We start from the raw sequence: 23,878 nt of genomic DNA, 5'->3' as shown, positions 1-23,878 counted from the left end.
TATTTTGTGAGAGGTTGAAGAGGGAGGTTCTACGTGGGTTTCCTTCTATGCATACTGCTGAATCTCTTGTAAAACCACTCAAAGGTGTTCGAGATCCATATACTAACAAGCGAATGAAAGCGGTTCACTGGCCTGCTACTGACAAAGAGAAGGTGATTCCTTTAGTGAGAAAGATTCCAAAGGGTGCCTTGAAGACGTTGCATTTCTGGGCATATGATGAACGACTAGGGCTGGCGGTGATTGTGTGTGATGACGATGTGAATTTCCGCTTGGTGGATCAAGTTGATTTGTTGAATGTTGATTATGAAGATCTGCAGGTGTTAGCTCAGAATCAAATTAGAGCTACTGAAAAATACGAAGAAATTGCTAAAGGATGGACTGCAGCTGTTGCTTCAGTTATTCATATTCGTAAAAAGGGTTTTGGTGGGCTTAAGGATCGTTTGGGTGGTGCTCGTGAAGATTGATATCTCAAGTCACTCTATGCATAAACCTAGGGGGAGATTGTTGGAACCTTAAGGTTTATACATAGAGAAGTATGATAGTACAGGGTTGATTTTGTCTAGTTTAACTATGTTATTTGGGTCGAACTATGTAATGGGTTGGGAGATCTCGAGTGGGCCTTGGTTTGTTTACGGTCCATTAGTGGTAGTATATAAGTCACCCTTAGCAATAGTTTAAGGGTTGTTGGTTTTTACGCAGTAGGGAGAGAGAGACCACTCGAGATCTTGGTTTTGGTATTCTTGTATTAGTCATCGTTAAAGGTGAATGCAAGTATATTTGTTTGAATCTTTGTGTTTATTTGTTTAACAGTTTTCTTGGATCTACACTTGTGTTTGGATTCCGCACTTCACAAGTTGTTTGTGATATCATTGAGAGATCCTATCGGGTTTTACAATAGCATAACATCGTCTGGTTTGCAGCAACTGGAGATCGAATGGGGATAGAATAACAGTACGAGTCGTGTGTGTTGATCGAAATGGCAGTAAAATTGAACAATATCCAAAATATAAACACGTAAGCAGATAAAGCACACAAAATCACATAAAATCAACGAGTCATCCGAGTACGCGACTGCGGTTCTCAGAATCGAAATACGTAAAATCGAAAGATAGATTGTCTGCGGCTACTAAACATCGACTACCCTAGGCAGCTCGACTATTCACAGTTAGACTTGTCTTCATTTCCGACTCTAGAGGTCGTGTTTCTACCTCGATTCTTGGGCATTCCACACGCGTTTCCTAGGTCATACTTGTGAGTTCAGGTCATTGGAGTCCGTCGAGGCCTTGGTGAGATAAATAAAGTCCAGAACAAACTGCCAAGGTTAGGGTTTCACCCCTTGGCTTAGCAATTTCTTCCTTGTTTTAAGAAAATTCAAGGAGATTGAGCAGGTAATTTCGTCGAGAGTTCACGGTTTTCACACCTATTCTTGATGAAAATCCTCCTCATACATTTTCGGAAAACAATACGATAAGCATGAAATAATAGATGAAATCAGCATTAGTCAGGCAATTTGGTCAGGAGTTTGCGGCTTTCACGCCTATTCCAGACCAAATCGTTTGACTTTAATTGGAAATTCGGGTGCAGTGATAGTGAAGAATTGCAGAATAAGGCACATAAACTGGGTCTGTTGGTTCCTAACTATAGTCTAGGTCTCTAAGACAGCGACCCGGACTAGGTCGTGTCTAACCTAATTCCCTATAGTTATGGCTCTGATACCAATCTGTCACACCCCAACCGATGGCGGAATCATCGGGGCGCGGCACTGAGCGAAACAGATTGTTCAGAAGTTTCCATAACAACTATTTATATAATCCAGTTAAAGATACGTCCCATACCATATCCCGAATAAACAAACATGTCATTACAGATAAGCATCCAAATAAGAAAATTCCGTTCCGACAACTCAGATTCAAATATTATTACAGCAATTGTTTATCTGCTTCTAGACCCCTATTCTGTTGACTTTCTGGCTGTAGTGCCAGAGGACAAGATCTACAGACAACTATGCCTCAGATGCTTGTTCTTGGCAGACAACTATTTGTTTGGGGCTTCTAGAAACTTATTCTAGCCTTGCTTTCCTAGCAATTAAGCATCCTAATTACCTGTCACATACGTTAAAATAAAGTCAATACATAAAATGTAAAGGTGAGCATACAAGTTTGATAATAGCATATAGAGTTCGAATAGTTTACGCATAACCAACACGTACACAGAGGAAAACGAAGCATGTTAATTATCGACATGGACCTGTCGATACCAATGACTGCGGGTTGACCGTCCGAGACGGTTCGCAATACATGATTACCACCGTAATCCATGCAAGTAATTGTCCTTAACAACCCCCGTGTGAACGGGTGCTGAGTCCAAACTATAGTACTACGTCGTTAAGGCAGGTAGACAGCATTCCACGTGTAAACACAATCAACAAGCATTCATTAAGTCACATAATACATGCATATTGGTTAGCGTTCAAATAGTTTGAGTAGTGTGATCGTTTATGTTTTGATATAAGCAACGTATGTAACACCCAAAAGTGCTAAAAGCAAAAAGGGATCGAGTATACTCACAGTGATTGATTATGGATTGAAGGGAGCGCTGAGAGTAGGATTAGCCTGAATAGTTTGATAGCACAACAAAGAGTAACGTGGAAAGATAGACAAGTGTGAATGGATCGAATAGGCTGGTCGATCGAACGGCAGGTTCGATCGAACGGGCTGTTCGGTCGGTTGGTATGTCTGTTTGGACAGTCCTGTTCGATCGGCCGGTAGGCTCGATCGGCTGGGCCATTCGAGTGGATTGTTTCTTCCTCTGGTGTGTTTGTGTTTGAGGATTTGAACTTTTGAAGTTTTCGTTGTAGTATATGAGAACACTAAAATGTTCTTACCTTTCAGGTCGATCGATCGAACGGTCCGTTCGATCGGCCGGCTTAATCGATCGGCTGGGAACCTTAGAGTGATGCTCAACAGGATGTCGCTCGATCGAACGAACTGTTCGATCGGCTGGCATTCCATACTACGAACGAGTTGTAAAAACGATTAAGTGTTGAAGCATAGTATCTCATGATCCGAAGAGTAATGTTTACCCATCGAGTAGCGTATTCGATCGAACATCACTTCATAAATAGCATACTTCATAAAATTCGAAAAGTGTGGGGCCATGTGCTAGCCGATCGGCTGGCCCGGTCGATCGGCTGGCATGTCCGATCGGCTGGGCTGTTCGAACAACCTAGCCGTTCGGCCAGCAAGTCTGACCTGGTCGGCCTTTCGTCTAACTCTTGGCTGTTTAATTACTTGTCGTCATATCGAGGTAGTTTTGATAACGAGTTGAACTATGATATCCTCCGTTCCTACTCGTTTCTTTGACTCGGACATGAATCACCCAAGTCCGGCCGGTGAACGGTTCGGAACGTCGGTTTAGAGTTTAACCCATCGTCGGTGAACCTAGTATATAGAATCCGAATCTTGAATCTCTTAACTGTTAGAATGATTAGTTAGCCGGTTCAAGCTCCGTTTCTATCGGTTTTAAGGTTTTGAGTGTAAAAGGTTGAAGATAATTGGAAATTATTCATAAAATGTTAAGATTTGTAAGAATCTTAGTTTGTTTATGTGGAAATCGGTCAGATCTAAGCTATTCACGGTTAAATGAGGCCAAAGTTTGGTGTTCTTCAAGAACACCATGATGACATCACCCAAGAACACTTAGATCTTGGTGATTTCACGGTTAGAAATCGAGTTTTGAAAGATAGAAAGGTGTAGAATCATGTAGTGATAAAAAACGTACAAGAATTAGAGTGAAAACTTACCGGAGTTGAGAGAAATCTGAGAAAAGGTGAGGAAGAAGGCTGGTTCGGTCAGAGCTTTCCAAAAATGGAAAGTGTGACAATGACAGCCCTATTTATAGGCTCCAAAAGAGGAAAGTGGCAGCCGATCGGCCAGGAGCTCCGATCGAATGGGCTGCTCGATCGGCTAGGAAGATGCTAGCCGATCGGCTGGCCTGTTCGATCCGGATGTCTCCTGTTCGATCTGCGACCCACTTTGAGTATTTCGCGACGATTTTCGATGTTTCGATTTCGATGGACGATGATACGATACGATAGAGTTCCTAGTCAAATTACTTTTAGTCCCAGCTACTATATCTAACATACAATCTTCTATAAGTCACGTTTCGATGTCGGTTTCGATTGAGTTCGATTGCTTTTCGAGTTTCGATTCGATTCTTGATTGATTCGCTTGAATACCACACCAAACATATAAGTAAACACGCACAAGTAACACATAAGGCACACACACACGTATAATAACACCAGAGTTCACATAATTCGAGTCTCGAGTTTGATTGATGAATCGATTAGCTTGGTTATTGATTGATTAACTTTATCGCATTGTTACTTCCTACTATTCACAGTCGTAAATCGGTCGCATTGATTAAACATTCGATCTTTTCATTAGACAACACTTACTCCATATAATACAAAAAGGTAAAAAGAAACATTAACAGTCAAAGAAGTCAAAGTTGACTTGGACTTTGACTTTGACTTTGACATTCGAAAACACGGGGTGTTACAGCCTCCCCTTTTGCCATTTTAGTCCAAATCTTAAACTTTTTAAATCTGGGTCCCCGTGGTTTGCATTTTGTTGCCATTTTGGTCCAAAAACAAAATCAGGTCAGATTTTCAAAAAAGAACATGCTATTTTGTCTTTATGCTCAGGGGTATTTTAGTCATTCTGGCTTTATTATAGAGTAATATTAATTAAAAATAATTAAACCCAAAAATCTGCCTCTCTCTCTAACACCTCACCCCTCTCAACTCTCTTTCTCTCCCTAACACCCCTGTGTCTCTCTCTCTCCTCTCTCTCTATCTCTTCTCTGAAAACTTAGTCGTTAAGAGATAAGATTTCAATAGATTATTCAACAAGGAAATCCCTAGAAAAATCTCCCAAAATCAAACCCATTTTTGAACAAACCCACCGATTATTATTCACTTTTACACTTGTGAGGCTACCAATCCTCCATATCACCCTCACTAAAACCCCCTCAATTATAAAATCCCATAAATCCCTCCTCCTTTACTCACTCTTATCCCAACAAAAACCCTCAAGCAAAAGCAAAACCCTAAAACAATGACAAAAAAATCGATGGAAGTCGTAAAGGGCATAGATCTCGCAAGATACATGGGCAGATGGTACGAAATAGCTTCATTCCCATCAAGATTCCAGCCCAAAAACGGGATAAACAAGAGGGCTACCTACACACTGAGAGATGATGGCACTGTAAATGTGTTGAATGAGACTTGGAGTGATGGCAAGAGAGGGTCTATTAAAGGGACTGCTTATAAAGCTGACCCAACAGTGATGAAGCTAAGTTGAAAGTTAAGTTTTATGTGCCCCCGTTTTTGCCTATTATCCCAGTTACCGGTGATTACTGGGTGTTGTATCTTGATCAATATTTAGTTATAATAATTCTAAAATGACCAAAATACCCCTGAGAGTAAGGACAAAACAGGGGGTTTTAATTTGGGGATTATGGTCAAATTTTACTTTTGGACTAAAATGGCAACAAAGTGCAAACCACGGGGACCCAGATTTAAAAAGTTTGAGATTTGGACTAAAATGGCAAAAGTACCCAAACCACAGGGACCAAAATGGCAGTTTACTCAAAAAATAAACAAACAGTGACGGGTTGTCTTGTTTTAACTTCGAGACCAAGCCCAAGCAAAAGTTAGCCCCGCTTGGTTACTCCCCTACATGGAATAATCTCACTGTTTTTTTTTTAAATGGGTGAATAATTTTATTGAAAACAATTCTAGACAGGAGCTAGAAACAAGAATACGGCCAAAGAAATCCATTCGCTTTAATCTTTTTTACTAGGGGTGTGCATATGTTGGTTTTAGACTAAAACCAAACCAAAACCTAAAATTTTAGTTTTTTGAGGTTTTGAAAACTGTTCGGTTTTAGTTTTTCGGTTTGGATTTGCTATGGTTTCAGTATCTTCTGTTTTTATTACATGCAAAACAAAAACCAAACCGAAAGTTTGATTTTTATGAAATCATAAAACCAAACTGTCGATTTTTGTTTCGGTTTGTCTTTTTTCGCTTATTTCGTTTCATACCCATTTTATTATTACATAATAATAGAGCTGCAAACGAACCGAACGGACAAGAACAAGACCTTGTTCATGTTCGTTTGTTAAGAAATATATGTGTTCACTAACTGTTCATGAACTCTTACCGAACGAGATTTTATGTTCGTGTACGTTTGTTAAGGAAATGAACTTGTTCGTATTCATTTGTGTTTGTTAATATTAGACCATGAACGATGTATAAATGAGCACAAACTAATGTTAATAAACAAAAATGGAAACAAACAAGCGTTCCTGAACGGAAACAAAATATATAATACACTGACACCTATTAAATATTTTAAATATTTTATTTGTCAGAGTTTTGAAGTATTAAAGTAAAATATATAAGCCAAAACACTAATGAACTAACAAACACAAACGGACACGTTCACAAACATAAATGAACGAACACGACCTCTGTTCATGTTCATTCATTTAACTAAACGAACGAAATCTCTTGTTTATGTTCGTTTGTTTAATAAACGAACGAATACAAACAAACATTCCTCCAAATAGTTTATGAACCGTTCATCAAATGTTTGATTCGTTTGCAGCCCTACGTAACAATGGTGGGGTTTCGTTAAAATTTCAAACTTTTGGGTCACAAAACCAATATCCACAAACATTATCCTCACAAAACACCCACACGACGTCGTATTCACTAACTTATTTGTCCTCTAAACCCCGAAACCCTAATATAACCCCCATATCACCAACCCATTTCATTTCATTCCAGAACCATCTCCTTATCCACATCCAAAACCCCTCACACTCTCCCATGGCGTCCGCAAACGCAATCTCCACACCTTCAATCCTCTCTTCACACAAGAAAGTAAGTACAATTCACTTCAATTACACTCCATTTGATGTCTTAATTGTGTTTTGTGGTGATAATTTGGGCGTTTTGTGTGTGCAGGCGAGTGTTATTGATGCTAGCAAGAGAACTCTTCAGTTTCAGCCTGGTCAGAAGATGAGACGGTCCAACCGGCGGTTTGCGGTTCGAGCTGCGGCTAAAGATATTGAATTTGATCAGCGGTCCAGAGCTGCCATGCAGGCTGGGATTGATAAGCTTGCTGATTGTGTTGGACTTACTCTTGGCCCTAGAGGTAGTTATGAGTTTGTTGTTAGTTTGTTAAGAGTTTGTTGTCAGTTTGTTATTAGTTTGTTGACCGATTTTGCCATTTTTCATTTATTTTGATCGAAATTTTACCGATTTTGACTGCAATTTGACTGATTTTGACCGCCTACCGATTTTGGTCCAACAAGGTGAGATTTAATCAGTAAACTACTGATTAATCCTGATTTTTACAACACTGGATTTAGATAACTGTAGCTATATAGATTATTCTAGTTGTAATACAGTAAGGGAATTTTGAATTAATCAAATTTGATAATGGCAAATGCGATGAATTTAACGCGGTAAGGATGTATTGGATTTGATTTAGGTTTAGTTTCATGTTGTTTTTTGCATTGTTCTTATTTGAAGTATAATTTATCGGGTTTAGCTTAGAATGTTGACTAAGTATTTGAATATGTCAGGGAGGAATGTTGTGTTGGATGAATATGGTTCCCCAAAGGTGGTTAATGATGGAGTTACAATTGCAAGAGCGATTGAACTACCTGACCCTATGGAAAATGCTGGTGCAGCTCTTATCAGAGAGGTTTGAAACTTGCACTTTTACATCATGTATCTGTAATTGTAACTGTTGGGTCGATTAATTACCTATTTTAGATCAATTTTTGATGTATTAGCAGTGGATGTTTTAGAACATGTATAATATTCAAGAACAATCTAATCAATCAATGACAAAAAGCAATTATTAACAAGTTAATGAATTCATGTATACTTTTTGGTACAATTCATAAGCTAAAACTTCCTACGTAATCGAAAGAGATAATTACAAATCTTAACAAGAATACAAATTACATGGAGTAAATCACAAATAAAGATAAAATCTTACTTGATCCGTTTGATGTGTTTCTCAGTTGCAACTAGAGACTGCTAATTGATTACTTCTTTACTTATTTGGTTAACAATGGTGAACTGGTTTGTACAGGTGGCAAGCAGAACCAACGACTCAGCCGGTGACGGTACAACCACAGCATCGGTTCTTGCCCGTGAAATTATTAAACTTGGTCTCCTGAGTGTCACGTCTGGTGCTAACCCGGTGTCATTGAAGAAAGGTATTGATAAGACTGTAGCGGGTCTAATCGAAGAACTGGAGAAAAAAGCACGACCCGTGAAAGGCCGTGAAGATATTAAAGGTAGCAAGGCTTCTTTACTCTCAAGTTTTCCCATACATTTTCTCATCAACTGATCAAAATTTTGAATTTGTTTACAAGCTATTGCTTCAATCTCTGCTGGAAACGATGATATCATTGGAACCATGATTGCTGACGCTATTGACAAAGTTGGACCAGACGGTGTCTTGTCTATCGAGTCATCGTCCTCTTTTGAGACAACGGTTGATGTTGAAGAAGGAATGGAGGTTTGTAAATTGCAACTCTGAATCACTAGTTTTGTATTCGATGAAATTGATTTCCGTTTTTCATAACATCTTGATGGGATTTTGCAGATTGATAGAGGATACATCTCCCCGCAATTTGTTACCAACCCTGAGAAACTACTAGTTGAATTCGAGAATGCTAGGGTTCTTATTACCGACCAGAAGATATCTTCAATAAAGGATATAATTTCAATATTGGAACAAACCACTCAGTTAAGAGCTCCTTTGTTGATTGTTGCCGAAGATATTACCGGTGAGGCTCTGGCTACACTTGTCGTGAACAAACTTCGCGGTATTCTCAACGTTGCCGCTATTAAAGCACCTGGTTTTGGTGAGAGAAGGAAGGCTTTGCTACAAGATATTGCCATCGTCACAGGTAGACTTTTGACCCATGTGACTAGGGGTGCAAACGAGCTGAGCTCGAGTTCGGCTCGTTGGTAGGTTCTCAAGCTCGAGCTTGGCTCATCTATTATCTATTAGTTAATATTAAATAAAAAATAGTAGAAATAATACTTGTTTAGGCTTGCGAGCTCGATAAGTGAAGCTAGGGCTCTGGCTCGTTTACTAAACAAGCTTATTTTTAGGTTCGAGCTCAGCTCGTAAACAAGTTTAAATAAGCTCGGCTTGGCTTGTTTACTAGACAACTTTAAATAAGGTAAATCTTATTAAATAAGGCTCGACGAGCCTGACGAGAGCTTCACATAATCACATGTCAGGCTCGAGCTTGGGCTCGATAATTAAACGAGCTTTATTTTAGGCTCAAGCTTGGCTCGAGCTCGATAAGCCTTGGCTCGTTTCGAGCTTTTTCTCGAGCCGATATCGAGCAGCTTGCAAGCCACTCGGCTCGTTTGCACCCATACGTGTGACCAACTGACCATATCCTTTTAAGTAATTCTTTTTATTCATTTTCTATTTTATGAATTAATAATAGGATCCGAGTATCTAGCAAGTGATATGGGTCTGCTAGTTCAAAACGCCACCGTGGATCAACTCGGTACCGCTAGGAAGATCACAATCACCAAGGACTCAACAACCATCATTGCCGACGCAGCAACAAAGGACGAGATTCAATCTCGAATCGCCCAGATCAAAAAGGAATTATTTGAGACCGACTCTGTTTACGACACTGAGAAACTAGCGGAAAGAATCGCAAAGCTATCAGGTGGAATTGCTGTTATTAAAGTCGGTGCCGCAACCGAAACCGAATTAGAAGACCGAAAGCTACGTATTGAAGATGCTAAAAATGCAACTTTTGCTGCTATTGAAGAAGGTATAGTTCCTGGTGGTGGTGCTGCGTTTGTTCATCTATCGACATTGGTTCCAGCCATTAAAGAAACGATCGAGGACGCAGATGAACGGTTAGGTGCAGACATCATTCAAAAGGCAAGTTATGCATCATAATTAGGGGTGTTCAAACCTCAAAGTTCGGTTTTGATGGTTTTTAACTGAACAATGAACTTTGTTTTTTGCAGGCGTTGGTGGCACCGGCATCTTTAATAGCTCAGAATGCGGGAGTTGAAGGTGAAGTGGTGGTGGAGAAAGTAAAGGAGAGTGAATGGGAGATGGGTTACAATGCGATGACAGATAAGTATGAGAATTTGGTGGAGTCTGGGGTGATTGATCCAGCAAAGGTGACGAGATGTGGTCTGCAAAATGCGGCTTCGGTTGCGGGTATGGTTCTGACCACACAGGCTATTGTGGTTGAGAAGCCTAAGCCTAGGGCACCGAGGGCTGCTGAACCACAAGGTCTTACTGTATGATTGATTAACAAGTTTAGAGGTGATATTGGACCAAATAGGGTCAATTTTTTGTACCAATTTGAGATGGAACTTTTTTATGGCCAAATGTAATCCGACAGTATTCGTGCTAGTTTTTCGTTACTTGTTTTCTTAGATCACTACTCTTATGAACATCCATTCAGTTTTCCACTTTTCTTATCAAGAATAATAAAATGCAAGATATGATCATTGGTGTATGAGTTGAGCTTGACTTGTTTAATTTAATTGAGTTCTTGCTTGAGTTTAGCTTAATAATTTTGAAGCTTAAACTTAGGCTCTTTTGCTATATAATAAATATAACACGAGCCGAGCGTCTCACTGGAAGCAGTCTCTCCATTCCTAGGAGGTAAGGCTGCCCTCTTCATACCTTAGCTTTGTTTTTGGTGAGATTTACTAAGTATGATGATCATTTATAAAATAACAGACTTGCTCGCTTAGGCTTGAGAGAATGTAAACTTGGTATCTAAAGCTTTTGTTCTCGTAGCTCGTTTAAGCTGGTCCCAGGTAGCTTACGAGCAACTTGGTTCAGTAAAACCCTCGATCCCGATAAAGCACAAGTGAGGTACTCGTCTTGGTCTTGTCATCTTGGTTGTAGACCTGGTTAGGCGATCACCTTGTTTCGTCACCCAACCAAAACCGGACTGAAGATCCAAAAGGTATAAATACTGTAGAATGATTCTTTTATTTTTATTATTTCCGGATTTATAAATAGTTATGTATTTTAAATAGTTATGTTTTTTTTTTTTTTATTATTGCGTTTATTTTTCCGTCTTGCGCTTAGATGGGCTAACTGTTTGCGTCTCGAGTACGCCTTGACGATCTAAATTTTCATTTGGAATCATATATAATAAAATGTGCATTTATAAACCTACAAATACAAAGACAATAATGTTTTGTGTCCCGTCGGCCCGTTTTGTATCATCAGAAAACATTACCAATTTTGATCCAACTAAAATCCGTTACCCAACCTGTGAGGCAGGCAGGACACAGCACACAAACGGCTCAATTCCACTTTGATGGCAGCAAAGGTTAAACCATAAACGACCCAAGTTCACGGTTGTGCTGGACATAATGTTGGTAGAACAGCCATAGCTTCTCCATCAAGAACCACAACCCCAGTGTTGTTATAGCACCTGGTTATAAATTTGGCACTAACCAAAGTGACAAAATGAGTTACAAATTAGAACCAAATCAAATTAAAAACTTTGGATTTTAACTCACATGTATTTATCTTTTGATCCTCTAATGTTAGTAGCTTCAACTTCACCAACAATCTCTTCCTTTACATAAACCGGAGATCTAAAGTTCAAGGTCTGTGAAGCATATACCGCTCCAGGCTACCAAAAACACAACTTATAGCCGTTAGTGTAAATGGGTCACGTTTAAATCTAAGTAAGTCTAAGGGGCCGTTTGGCAACATCTGAAGAGTTAAGTGCTGAACCAGTAAGAGGTCTGAACCATTAAGTGCTGAACTAGTAAGAGGTCTGAACCATTAAGAGCCTGTATAATGCTTAACCGTTCAGAGGCAAATGTCTGACCAATTCAGATTAGATGTCTTAACCATTCAGACTCTGTATAAATCTTAACCATTCAGAGACAAATGTCTGAACCATTCAGACATCTGCTTGTGAAACAAACAGTCTGAACCATTAAGTGCTGAACAAGTAAGATGTCTGAACCATTAAGAGTCTCATTAAGATGTAACAAACAGCTCCTAAGTCTAAATCTTGGTGACGTATGTGCAAGAAAAGAGTAAACGACTTACAAAGTGAGTAGCAATGATCCTCGGGAAGAAAGAGGCCACAAGCATTCCAGGAACTAGTATATCACTAAATCCAGCATCTCGTGCATATTGAGGATCAAGATGTAAAGGGTTTGCGTCAAAACTCACCTTTGAATAGTCTACAAGATCTTGAGTAGAAAATATTCTTGTTTGTTTCAACTTGTCGCCAGTTTTAAGTAACGATGTTGAGGAGTATCTCGACACTGAAACGTAGTTAAACAACGCGCGCTTGATTGCCATTGTGTTAAAAGCTTCTTAAAGGCGGAATGATAGGTTTCTTCAGGGTCTTTAATTCTTTAACCAGTATCAGAAACCCCTGAAGTACATTTCAAAAGTGTTAAAAGCGGATTCTAATCTATCTCATTATTACCACACCAAGTGCCATGATCAATGATGTAATGATTCAAAACAAGATCTAACGCAAAGGTAAATATATATTAATCATCAACGAAAGCTTGACAACGAGATTACGAAAGTCACAACTCTATCAAGCATTTTATCAAACACTTGGCGTGCAAATTACATATGACAAGAAAAACAAATTACACACATAAAAACCCAAGACCCCATGAGAGTTCAACATATGAGGTGCAGAACAAGAGGGTCAGACCGATTGGGTAACTGGTCAAAACGGGTAACGAGTCATGTGGTTATAACTTATATCACCTTACTAACTAAATCGAAAATGATTGCAAAAACTTGCATAAATCAGCCAATGTGTCAAACCAAAATTACAATAAATTCATCATCAATTTGCACATTGCAAAACCCTAACCTTATGGCGCCGGCTGAGCAGAAATCGGAGGGGGGTTTTCCAGCTAACGGCTACAGCGAGATGGCTCAGTTTTAAAAGTCAATCAAATACTAACATAAGATTGGGAGGATTTGTACAAGTTGGGTCATGTGGGCTTTTAGTGAATTTTAGATAATAAAAAAAGTATAAATAGTAAAAATGTTTATTTCTTTTGTCGTAAAGTTGATAATAAATAAAACTGTATTGTTACAAAGATACAATAGGAAGTTTATTTGGCTAGGAAGAATAGGAAGTGATCTTGACCATCCATTAAGTTAATCAAGGGCTAAGATTAAATCAGGGAAATTGAAAGGAAGAAAATAGGCGCGTGAGTTTGTTCAAGGGTATTCTAGTCAATCCAAGCCAATAGTTTCTCTCTCCTCCAATTCCCCCCCCCATTTTTTAAACGTTAATAACTCTTTCATACGACATTATTTTTTTTTATAAAAATTGCACCAAAAAAACGAGCGTTTTTTTATCTTTAAAACGAGTATACTATTGCTATATTTAAAAAAAAAAAATTTAACCCAGTTGCGTAAAACGCAATAGAAAAACCACGTAAAACGCAATGAAAAAAAAAACCTAAAAAATGACATTTTTCTAAAACGCAATGCACCAAAAACACAAAGAAATGACTTATTTGTAAAACGCAATGGCCAGAAAACACATAGAAATGTCTTATTTGTAAAACGCAATGGCCAGAAAACACATAAAAAGTGTTTTACCTAAACGCAATGCACCAAAAACACAAAGAAATGACTTATTTGTAAAACGCAATGGCCAGAATACACTTAAAATGTCTGTTTTCTAAAACGCAATGGACTGAAAACACATAAAAAAGTGTTTTTACCTAAAACGCAATGCATCAAAAACACAAAGAAATGTCTCATATGTAAAACGCAATGGCCAGAAAACACTTAAAAATGACTCATTCTAAAACGCAATGGACTGAAAACACCTAAAAAATGTGTTTTACCTAAAATGCAATGACTAAAAACACTTAAAGATGTGTTTTTTTCTAAAACGCAATAGCCAGAAACCACATAAAACTCTCTTATTTCTAAAACGCAATGGACACATAAAACTGTCTGTCACTGTGAACTGTCTGAATTGTCTATGAATTACTGTCTTCGAAATGAGCCAATTTATGGAAAATTAATTTTTCTGATGCGTTTTTAGTACAGCAGCTCAACCCCAGCCAGAGGCTCTGCCCCTTGGACCCCGCCAGAGGCTGCCGCCCCTGGGACCCCGCTACCAGGGGCTGCCGCCCCCGGACCCCCGCAAAGATCGTAAAACGCAATGACTAAATCAAAAACCCAGATCATGAAAATGAAATTAAATAATTTCTTACATGGATTGAAGCCGATTTCTTCATCAATTGACGAAATTTGAATGATAGAAACACTTATCAACACTCGAATCGAACGAATCGAGTGATTATCTCCAAAATCACCGGAAACACAGAGATTTTTTTTATGAAATTAAACTGGGTTTTCTTCAAAAAAAGCTGAAGAACACGTTGATCGGGTTCTGAATCATTGATTGGTGATGAAAATCGCACTATAATGTAGTGATTATTGAGATGGAAAGTGAAGAAATAGTTGAAGATGGTGGGTTTTGAAAATGGTAGGTTTTTGAATTTACTGGGTTTTGAAAAAGGAAGAAGAAGGAGTTGGATTGACTAAAATACCCTTTCTCTTTATTTTAAAATTTGCCACATGTCATAATCCTATGACTTCCTATCCTTCCTAGCGAAAATTAACTTCCTATTTGATCTTTTCCCTTGTTACAATTACTTACTTTGAATAACTACTTATATTACTTTAGTGGAAGTTTACGGTTTGGCCCCGAAAGTTCTAGGCAAACTAATCATTATACTAATTAAAAAATCTTACACAAATATGTAATTTAGATATCCTAGAAATTCCCTTTTATCTAATTCCTTTTCTATTAAAATTTATTTTACCCATTATATTTTTTAATCAAATAATTGTTTCCGTTTCTTAAAAAAAAAAACTACGATGGATTCGAAAAGGGAGAATCTATTGGCACACCCCTTTTGTTTATCTGCACACCTTATTTTTTCAATACGTATCGTATAGGCCTATACGATGCGTATTGGTTCAAAAGTCAAAAGTCAAATCTGCATGTGTCAGTTCTTGTCGGGTGGCTGACTTTTTCAATACACATCGTATAGGCCTATACGGGTCGTATTCCTTTGTTTTTTTATTTTTTTTACAAATTTTTGTATATATTTAATCATAGTTTTAAAAAAGTTTAATAAAATAATTCTTTTATTTTATAAACAAAAAACATTTTCAAAAATTTATCATGTCGTATAGGTTTGGTACATGTTTATTATACTATACTATCTATGTTATAACCGTATTATATACTACACTTTTTTTTACATATTTTTGTAAGCATTTAATCATAGTTTTAACAATGTTCAATAAAAGAATTCTTTTATTTTTTAAACAAAAAACATTTTTAAAAATTTATCATGCGTATAGGTTTGGTACATGTTTATTATACTATACTATCTATGTTACAACCATATTATATACTACACTTTTTTTTTATTTCTACTTATAAGTAAAACATTTAAAAAAACTAAGATATAAAACATTTTTTATACTTTATAAAACAGAAAAAAAACATGAATTTTGAATCAATACGATGCGTATAGGGCCATACGCATCGTATCAAACCATCTGATACGCATCGTATAAACATGTACGATGCGTATTATATCCTTGAAATTACTGAAGTACCCCTGTTTTTGATAAATTCAGGGATATTTTTGAGAAATTCAGAGGTTAATACGCATTATATAGGCCTATACGATACGTATTAATCTGCTATACGATACAACATAGGCCTATACGATCGTATATAGCATAATCAGAAAATTTGTTTTTATCGTGTTTTCCTCGGTTCGACGCGTATACGTGTCGTTTTTTGACGAACTTTCGCATATTTTGTCATTTTATGACGTATACCTTCAATAAGTTCGGTTGCGTGCGATTATCGTATTCTATGATTACGTACAGTTTTGTTTGAAATCCAATTGTATTGTATAGTGCCGTGTTATATGTATACGCGTGTGGAAATATCATTAGTTGCATATTTTGACGTATTTTTGCGTATTTTGACGTATTTTATCGTATTATTGTGTATTTTAGAGTATTTTGACATATTTGAGCGTATTCTGACGTATTTTAGCTTATTTTAACCTATTTTTAGGTTATTTTAACGTATTTCGGCGTATTTTAACGTATACTTGGCATATTTTGTCATTAAATGTCGTATTATGACGTATATTGTCAATATGTTCCATATTATGGCATATATTAACAGTACGGGTCGTGTTAATGACGTTTGGTATTCTCATGTTTAGTGTCTGTAAGTGTCGTATTAGGGTGTAGATGCGATACATACACGGGACATTTACTACACCTATATATGCTCATACAGGACCTATACCTAATCTGGACTAATACGGGTCGTATTGCTTTGGTTTTTTTTTTTTACAAATTTTTGTATACATTTAATTATAGTTTTAACAAAGTTTAATAAAAGAATTCTTTTATTTTCTAAACAAAAAATATTTTTAAAAATTTATCATGTCGTATTGTTTTGGTCAAAAACCACACAAGGATAATGTAACCAAATCTGATTTTTGTGAGGTTGAGTGCGTATTGTGTTGCTCAAATGTATGAACAAGTATGAAATGTAAACAATGATGAACACAAGGATTTATACGAGGAAAAAACCCTTGATCAATGAATGATCTCCGGCATAAGAAACCTTGGGTAATGGAAACTACCGATCACCAACTATATTGCACAAAAAAGGTTACAAATTTGGATGATATTGAGCTTGTTACAATGAATTCTAGTGTGTGTGTGTGTGAGAGAGAGAGCGAGTAGCAGAGGTGTTGTGTTGAAAAAAGATGTGTTCTATCAGCTCAATACCCCCTAAAATAAATAAGCTAACAAAAAGTCCTATTTTCTAGGAAGATCATGTCCACTCTCATAACCGTTAATGGAATTAGCACATGCAGCATAAAGAACGAATATTCCCAGAAATTCCAGCTAAGATTTAGGGGCTGTTTGGTAGCCTCTTAATGACCATTCAGATGCTACCTCTTAATGCTTTAAAACCTCTGAATGAATAAGAGGTAACCTCAAGTCTGAATGGTTAAGAGGTAACCTCTGAATGGTAAATCATCACATGTCACATTCTTCTACTTTCTCATTGGTAAAATTCTTAATGGTTCCATTAAGAGGTAGCCTCTTAATGACCATTCAGAGGCTACCAAACAACCCCTTAGTCCACTACGTCCATTATCTGCATATCAATGTTAAAAACATAAACAATACTAAGGATCCTTGATCCTCAGACTCCCTACATTATCTGTTAAGGATCCGTGATCCATGCCCAGTCTCAGGATAGATGATCCTTAGCATAAAATCCATGCCCTAACAATTGCCCCCAGTATGGCAGTTGTGATAAGGATTCACAGCTGTCATATTTCCGTTAGAAGCGGACTAGCCGTTGCTGCTGGTAACTAGTCGTTACACTGCTTGTCGTTACCGATAAGACCTGCTATAATCATCATTGCAAAATATAGAGTTAGAGATAACTCCTCAAGTGTCTTTAAAGATCAGAAGATCCTTCTGTTTATGGAGGATGAATCCTTCTACACCGTTCGCTATTAACCTTCCTGCATTTTAATTTCTGCATAGACACTTTAACTGTTAGATAGCCCTGTCCGGCCTGGATGGATGGTCCACGGTTTTGCTGATGAAATCCATGCCAGATGATTTTGATACATAATGAATGGGTAACAACATTAAACTTTTTTAGCTACATCTATTGTTGTTTCTTCCCTCTTTATTTTTCATGTATGCTTTCTGTTTTGGTCAAAAAATCAAGCAATGATAATGCAACCTAACTTTATGATACGGGGAATGATGCTTGAATTATTGAACGATATGAACGATCACTTTAAAATGTAATGAACAAATGACACCAAGATTTATACGAGGAAAAAGCCCTTGATCAATAAATGATCTCCGGCATAAAAAACCTCGGGTGATGGAAACTACCGATCACCAACTCAAATTAAACAAGAAATGTGTTACAATTTCGGATGATAGCGAGCTAGTTACAAGGATCACTACAGTGTAAAGTGTATGGAAATGTGTAATCACCAAGTGAATGGTAACGAGCTAAAGAGAGCGGTTTGCAGTGTGTGTGTTTAGCCAAAAATAGCCAAGTGTTCTAAAATTAGCTCGCTATCCCCTAAAAAATGGAAAATATCTAAGCTAACTAACTATCCGCATTTCATGCAAGTCCCCCACGAACTCCATAACGTCCATATTGGTCAAGCACGTGCAGAAGAAATAACGAATATGCTCTGTTTTGGTCAAAAATCAGACAAGGATAATGCAACCAAACTCTCTGTCACGGGGTATGATGCTTGAATTGGTAAACAACAATGAGGATCACCCAGAAATGTATTGCACAAGTGACACAAATATTTATACGAAGAAAAAGCTCTTGATCAATGAATGATCTCCGGCATAAAAAACCTCGGGTGATGGAAACTACCGATCACCAACTCAAATTAAACAATAATTCTATACAACTTCGGATGATAGCGAGCTAGGTACAAGGATCACTATAGCGTATCGTGTAGAAATGTATGAAAATTGCTAAGTGTTTTGCTGTAAACTGATGAGTGCAGTTGTACGAGTGTGTGTAGCCAAAATTAGCCAAGTGTTCTAAAAACTAGCTCGCTACCCCTTTAAAAATAGAAGTTAACTATGCTAACTAACATCCCGCAATTCATGCAAGCCTTCCCACGACTCCATAACGTCCATTTTCAGTCAAGCACGTGCGGAATAACCGTGGAATATTCTTCAGGAACGTTGCCAAGACCAAGTCCAAGCTGTTACTCCTGCAAAACAACACTGAATTCAAAGTGAACAATCGTTAGTATAAGGATCCTTAGGGTGATCCATGATCCTGATCCTGAAGCACTTCTGAGGATCACTATCTGTCACAGAAGTAAGGGTCACTAAACAGGATAACACATGAGAATCACAGGTCATTAGGATATCCTCCCCTAACAATTGCCCCCAAAATATAAGGAGTAATTATGTAAAATAAATGAGTTATATTTTGTTGATCTTATCCGCAACTAACTAACGGATATATAGCCATTTAAATCGTACTATCCGTTGCAATCCTGACGTCACAGAAGTGACTACCCTGCAAGATCACTGATTCTGCCCCAAATACCAAAGAGAATGGAGTCTAGCCTGTAGCATTCTTGGGGGTTGTCCTATCAGCCCAAAGCACATAAGGTAACTCTTCTGCCCATTTCCCTTTCTTGGATCCAAGCTTCTTCTTCAAATTGTTGATGATGATCTTATTGGATGATTCTGCCTAACCATTAGCTTGTGGGTGGACTGGTGTTGATGTTATCATCTTAATCCCCCAACTGTCACAAAAGTTAGTAGTTCTGCCCCCAATAAATTGGGAACCATTATCACATATAATTTCAGAAGGAATACCAAATCTAGTTATAATATTTCTTTTAGTGAAGGATATAACTTCCTTTTCTCTGACTTGGGCAAAAGCTTCAGCCTCTATCCACTTGGAGAAGTAATCAGTCATAGCAAGCATGAACACTTTTCCACCAGGTGCCTTAGGGAGCTTACCAACTATATCCATACCCCATCTCATAAATGGCCAAGAGGAGGATATAGAATGCAAAAATTCAGCTGGTTGATGAAAGATATTGCTGTGTCTCTGACAAGGATCACACTTCTTAGCATACTCCACAACATCTCTCTTCATAGTTGGCCAATAGTATACTATCCTCAGGATCCTTAAGAATAATGCCCTGCCCCCAGTGTGGTTTCCACAATCTCCTTCATGGAAGTCTTTTAAAACTTCTTGGATTTCAGGATCCTCTATGCATCTTAAATATGGTCCTGCAAGAGATCGTTTATACAACATATTATTTAAAATTGTGAATTGAGATACCTTAATTTTGAAAGCCCTAGGGTTTTCTCCTGTAGGAATATCTCCATGTTGTAAGTATCTCATGATCGGGAGGATCTATGATCCTGAATGAGATTGAGTATCCTCACTAGGGATAATTGCAGAATCCTCTCCTATTTCCATAGCCGCATGATCCTCTATAGCAGGAGTTAGGATATGAATAATAGGGATCTCGATGTCCTCTGGGATCTTCAAAGATGATCCTAAATTAGCCAATGCATCAGCTTCTGTATTTTCTTCCCTTGGTACCTGTGTCAAACTAAAAGAAACAAAAGAGAGTGCCAATTCTTTGACTATCTCCAAATATTTGGTTAGCTTTTCACCTTTAACAGCATAGGATCCATTAAAGTGATTAGTGATTAACAATGAATCTACATGTACCTCAAGATACCTGATCTTCATATGCTTAGCAATTTGCAAACCAGCTATTAAGGCTTCATATTCAGCCTCATTGTTAGTAGTTTGGAACTCACAAGCTATAGAGTGGGGTATTATGTCCCCCTGTGGCGATTTTAGTAGTATTCCAAGCCCTGTGCCTTTGACATGGTGGATCCTTTCCATTGGGGATAGAATCTCTTTTGACGAAGAAGAAATGCCGTTTCCAGTTGGTGTCGTTCTTGGTGGCTTTAAAAATTGGGTGTTCTTCACCAGGCTTACGTTTGAACAAGTATCGGTGGGATCCAAAGGTAGTGAGATCATACATCTCGGCCAGCTCTGACATTCCTAGGTCAATCCCCTCCTGCTCAATGATCCTCTCAAGGGTACACAAAACCCTCCAGATCATTGGCATAGCTTGGATATAAGAAATGTCAGTAAGAGAGAAGAAGGATTGGGTAAAGGCCGGAAAAGGATAGGTATAGCCTATGGTGAACGGGGTAACAGGAAAGGCAACCCAATTTTCAGAAACATGATCACTCAGAGCAGTGGGATCAAAGGATTTAAACACGGTGTTCGCTGGGAAGCAATAGCGGATTCTATCGATCTGTGGATCAGTGAAATAACAGCGTTCTTTTGCGGAATCTTTGATGATTCCTTGACTTTTCAGTGGGCTGTTTTTCTGGTGATCCTTAGCGGGAGAGTTTCGGAGCAACATTTTCGGCAAGATGATGATAAAAGAAGTAAAACAGAGTAAGAGAAGGAAGAAGAGGAAAAGAGAATACCTGATTGATCTTCAGATGAGAATATAAAGGGAGTTTCTCTAAGATTTAAATGCAAATTGATCCTATCTCTAACTCCTATTTATAATCATGATCTTGCAGGGTAGTCACTTCTGTGACGTCAGGATTGCAACGGATAGTTCGATTTAAACGGCTATATATCCGTTAGTTAGTTGCGGATAAGATCAACAAAATATAACTCATTTATTTTACATAATTACTCCTTATATTTTGGGGGCAATTGTTAGGGGAGGATTTCCTAATGACCTGTGATCCTCATGTGTTATCCTGTTTAGTGACCCTTACTTCTGTGACAGATAGTGATCCTCAGAAGTGCTTCAGGATCAGGATCATGGATCATCCTAAGGATCCTTATACTAACGATTGTTCACTTTGAATTCAGTGTTGTTTTGCAGGAGTAACAGCTTGGACTTGGTCTTGGCAACGTTCCTGAAGAATATTGCACGGTTATTCCGCACGTGCTTGACTGAAAATGGACGTTATGGAGTCGTGGGAAGGCTTGCATGAATTGTGGGATGTTAGTTAGCATAGTTAACTTCTATTTTTAAAAGGGTAGCGAGCTAGTTTTTAGAACACTTGGCTAATTTTGGCTACACACACTCGTACAACTGCACTCATCAGTTTACAGCAAAACACTTAGCAATTTTCATACATTTCTACACGATACACTATAGTGATCCTTGTACCTAGCTCGCTATCATCCGAAGTTGTATAGAATTATTGTTTAATTTGAGTTGGTGATCGGTAGTTTCCATCACCCGAGGTTTTTTATGCCGGAGATCATTCATTGATCAAGGGCTTTTTCCTCGTATAAATATTTGTGTCACTTGTGCAATACATTTCTGGGTGATCCTCATTGTTGTTTACCAATTCAAGCATCAAACCCCGTGACAGAGAGTTTGGTTGCATTATCCTTGTCTGATTTTTGACCAAAACATGCTCCAGGAATCTCGTCAAGACCAAGTCCAAGCTCGTACTCCTGCAAAACAACAACATATTCAAAGTAGACAACCGTTAGAATAAGGATCCTTACCATGATCCTGATCCTGCAACCCTCCTGAGGATCACTGTCTGAAGCAGAAATAAGGATCACCACATCCAATCATTAAATGAGGATCACTGATCATAGGTGAATCCACCCCTAACAATTGCCCCCAAAATATAAGGAGTAATATTGTAAATAATGAGTTATATTTTGTCGTCCCTATCCGCAACGAACCATTCACCAAACTAGCCGTTATATGCGGACTAGCCGTTGAGATCCTGACGTCACTGAGGTGACTTATCCTGCAAAATCATCATTATAAATGGCAGTTAGAGATAAGAGCTAGAGGGCATTTAAATTCGAGCGTTTTCTCTTTAAATCCTCATCAGAAGACTTATTCAGGTACTCCTCTCTCCTTTCTCTCTTCATCTTCTTGTTCTGTTTTTCTTTCTTTACCACCATCACAACAAAAATGATGCTCCGATCCTCACCGGGCAAGGATCACAAGAAGGACATCCCCTTGAAGAGCCAAGGGATCATCAAAGATTCCGTTAAAGAACGCTGTTGCTTCACCGATGCACAAATTGATAGAATTCGCCATTGTTTTCCGGCGAACACTGTTTTCAAACCGTTTGATCCCACCATTTTGAGTGATTATTCTTCTGAAACCTAGATTGCCTTTCCCGTCACCCCATTCAGCATAGGATACATCTATCCTTTTCCAGCCTTTACCCAATCCTTTTTCTCTCTTACCGGCATTTCTTTCATCCAAGCGATGCCCATGGTCTGGAGGGTTTTGATCACCCTTGAGAGGATCATTGAGCAACATGGTATCGATCTAGGAATGCCAGAGCTTTCTGAAATGTATGACCTTGTCAGCCATGGATCTCACCGGTACCTTCTCAAACACAAGCCGGGTGAAGAACATCCCATCTTTAAAGCTACCAAAAACGACACCAACTGGAAACAGAGATTCTTCTTCATCAGAAGGGATTCCATTCCTGACGGAAAGGGTTTGCCTAGCAAATGGACCACTCATGGTAGGACAGAGGATCCTTAAAAGGATCACTAGATGAAAACTTGCTTCTGACCAGGATCACTAACATGTTTTCATCCTTTTGTGCAGCTATTTCTGTTTCACACCTGTTCAAAACTCCTGCAACAAGAGAAAGGCTTCTTGCTTTTCGAAGGCTTGACCCTGCGACAAGATCATTCAAAGCAAACACCCAATATTCACAAGAAGTCTCCTAAGGATCAGTCACCATGTCAAGTAAGTATTTGTATTTGTGTGTGACTAAATGATTAAATAAAAATAAGGATACTTATTTGTTTCGAATATGTAGGTGCTGGAAAAACTTCAAAATCTGCCTCCAAGTTCAGCGTCACCGATCTGGACACTGTACGATCCTCCAAAAAGAAGCTCCCTGCCAGCCCAACTGCTTCGATCCCCAAGGCACCCACCAAAGGAAGGGGTGGCAAGAAAAGAAAAACCTCTGAGGTTGAGGATCTGCAAGGCCTGCCCTTGATCCGCCACCAGTTCCTTGAATACTTCAATGATGTAAGGATCACTGTCCCTGCTTATATATCCTGCTGACTTAAGGATCACACGATCTTGAACTGTGCTCTATCTTTTTTGCAGAAATTTGCTGAGATC

At 38.3% G+C, this 23,878-nt stretch overlaps 2 protein-coding genes and 1 pseudogene across 3 annotated transcripts; 2 read left to right on the top strand and 1 right to left on the bottom strand.

The window, feature by feature from the left end:
* The first annotated feature begins 5,039 nt into the window (after positions 1-5,039).
* Positions 5,040-5,470, top strand: LOC110929586 (annotated as a pseudogene).
* A 1,321-nt stretch (positions 5,471-6,791) lies between these two features.
* LOC110875354 (ruBisCO large subunit-binding protein subunit alpha) lies at positions 6,792-10,602 on the top strand. The gene is made up of 8 exons (XM_022123554.2): positions 6,792-6,952; positions 7,037-7,226; positions 7,660-7,781; positions 8,178-8,385; positions 8,464-8,609; positions 8,697-9,003; positions 9,559-10,010; positions 10,100-10,602. Exons 1-8 carry the CDS (start codon positions 6,899-6,901, stop codon positions 10,385-10,387), a joined length of 1,767 nt encoding a protein of 588 aa, XP_021979246.1. The 5' UTR covers positions 6,792-6,898; the 3' UTR covers positions 10,388-10,602.
* A 624-nt stretch (positions 10,603-11,226) lies between these two features.
* LOC110875341 ((R)-specific enoyl-CoA hydratase) lies at positions 11,227-13,120 on the bottom strand. Of its 2 annotated transcripts, none has more exons than XM_022123541.2 (4): positions 12,964-13,120; positions 12,171-12,504; positions 11,627-11,742; positions 11,227-11,556 (listed from the first exon to the last, which is right to left on the bottom strand). In XM_022123541.2, exons 2-4 carry the CDS (start codon positions 12,426-12,428, stop codon positions 11,457-11,459), a joined length of 474 nt encoding a protein of 157 aa, XP_021979233.1. In that variant the 5' UTR covers positions 12,429-12,504; positions 12,964-13,120; the 3' UTR covers positions 11,227-11,456. The 2 variants fall into 2 exon arrangements, with proteins under 2 accessions (XP_021979233.1, XP_021979240.1); XM_022123548.2 differs by having other exon boundaries at positions 11,227-11,538.
* Between the last annotated feature and the right edge of the window lie 10,758 nt (positions 13,121-23,878).

This window comes from Helianthus annuus, chromosome 1 (assembly GCF_002127325.2).
Source record: "Helianthus annuus cultivar XRQ/B chromosome 1, HanXRQr2.0-SUNRISE, whole genome shotgun sequence".
NCBI classification, from domain to species: domain Eukaryota; kingdom Viridiplantae; phylum Streptophyta; class Magnoliopsida; order Asterales; family Asteraceae; genus Helianthus; species Helianthus annuus.
The sequence above is the reverse complement of the archived record's forward strand: the minus strand, read 5'-3'. Positions and strand labels throughout refer to the sequence as shown.

Coding starts and splice junctions, on each gene's coding strand:
- LOC110875354 (XM_022123554.2), top strand. CDS start 6,899: ATGGCGTCCGCAAACGCAATCTCCACACCTTCAATCCTCTCTTCACAC. Junction 7,227..7,659: donor ACTTACTCTTGGCCCTAGAG/GTAGTTATGAGT, acceptor TGAATATGTCAG/GGAGGAATGTTGTGTTGGAT. Junction 8,386..8,463: donor AGGCCGTGAAGATATTAAAG/GTAGCAAGGCTT, acceptor TTTGTTTACAAG/CTATTGCTTCAATCTCTGCT.
- LOC110875341 (XM_022123541.2), bottom strand. CDS start 12,428: ATGGCAATCAAGCGCGCGTTGTTTAACTACGTTTCAGTGTCGAGATAC. Junction 11,743..12,170: donor GGATCATTGCTACTCACTTT/GTAAGTCGTTTA, acceptor TGTTTTTGGTAG/CCTGGAGCGGTATATGCTTC. Junction 11,557..11,626: donor GGATCAAAAGATAAATACAT/GTGAGTTAAAAT, acceptor CACTTTGGTTAG/TGCCAAATTTATAACCAGGT.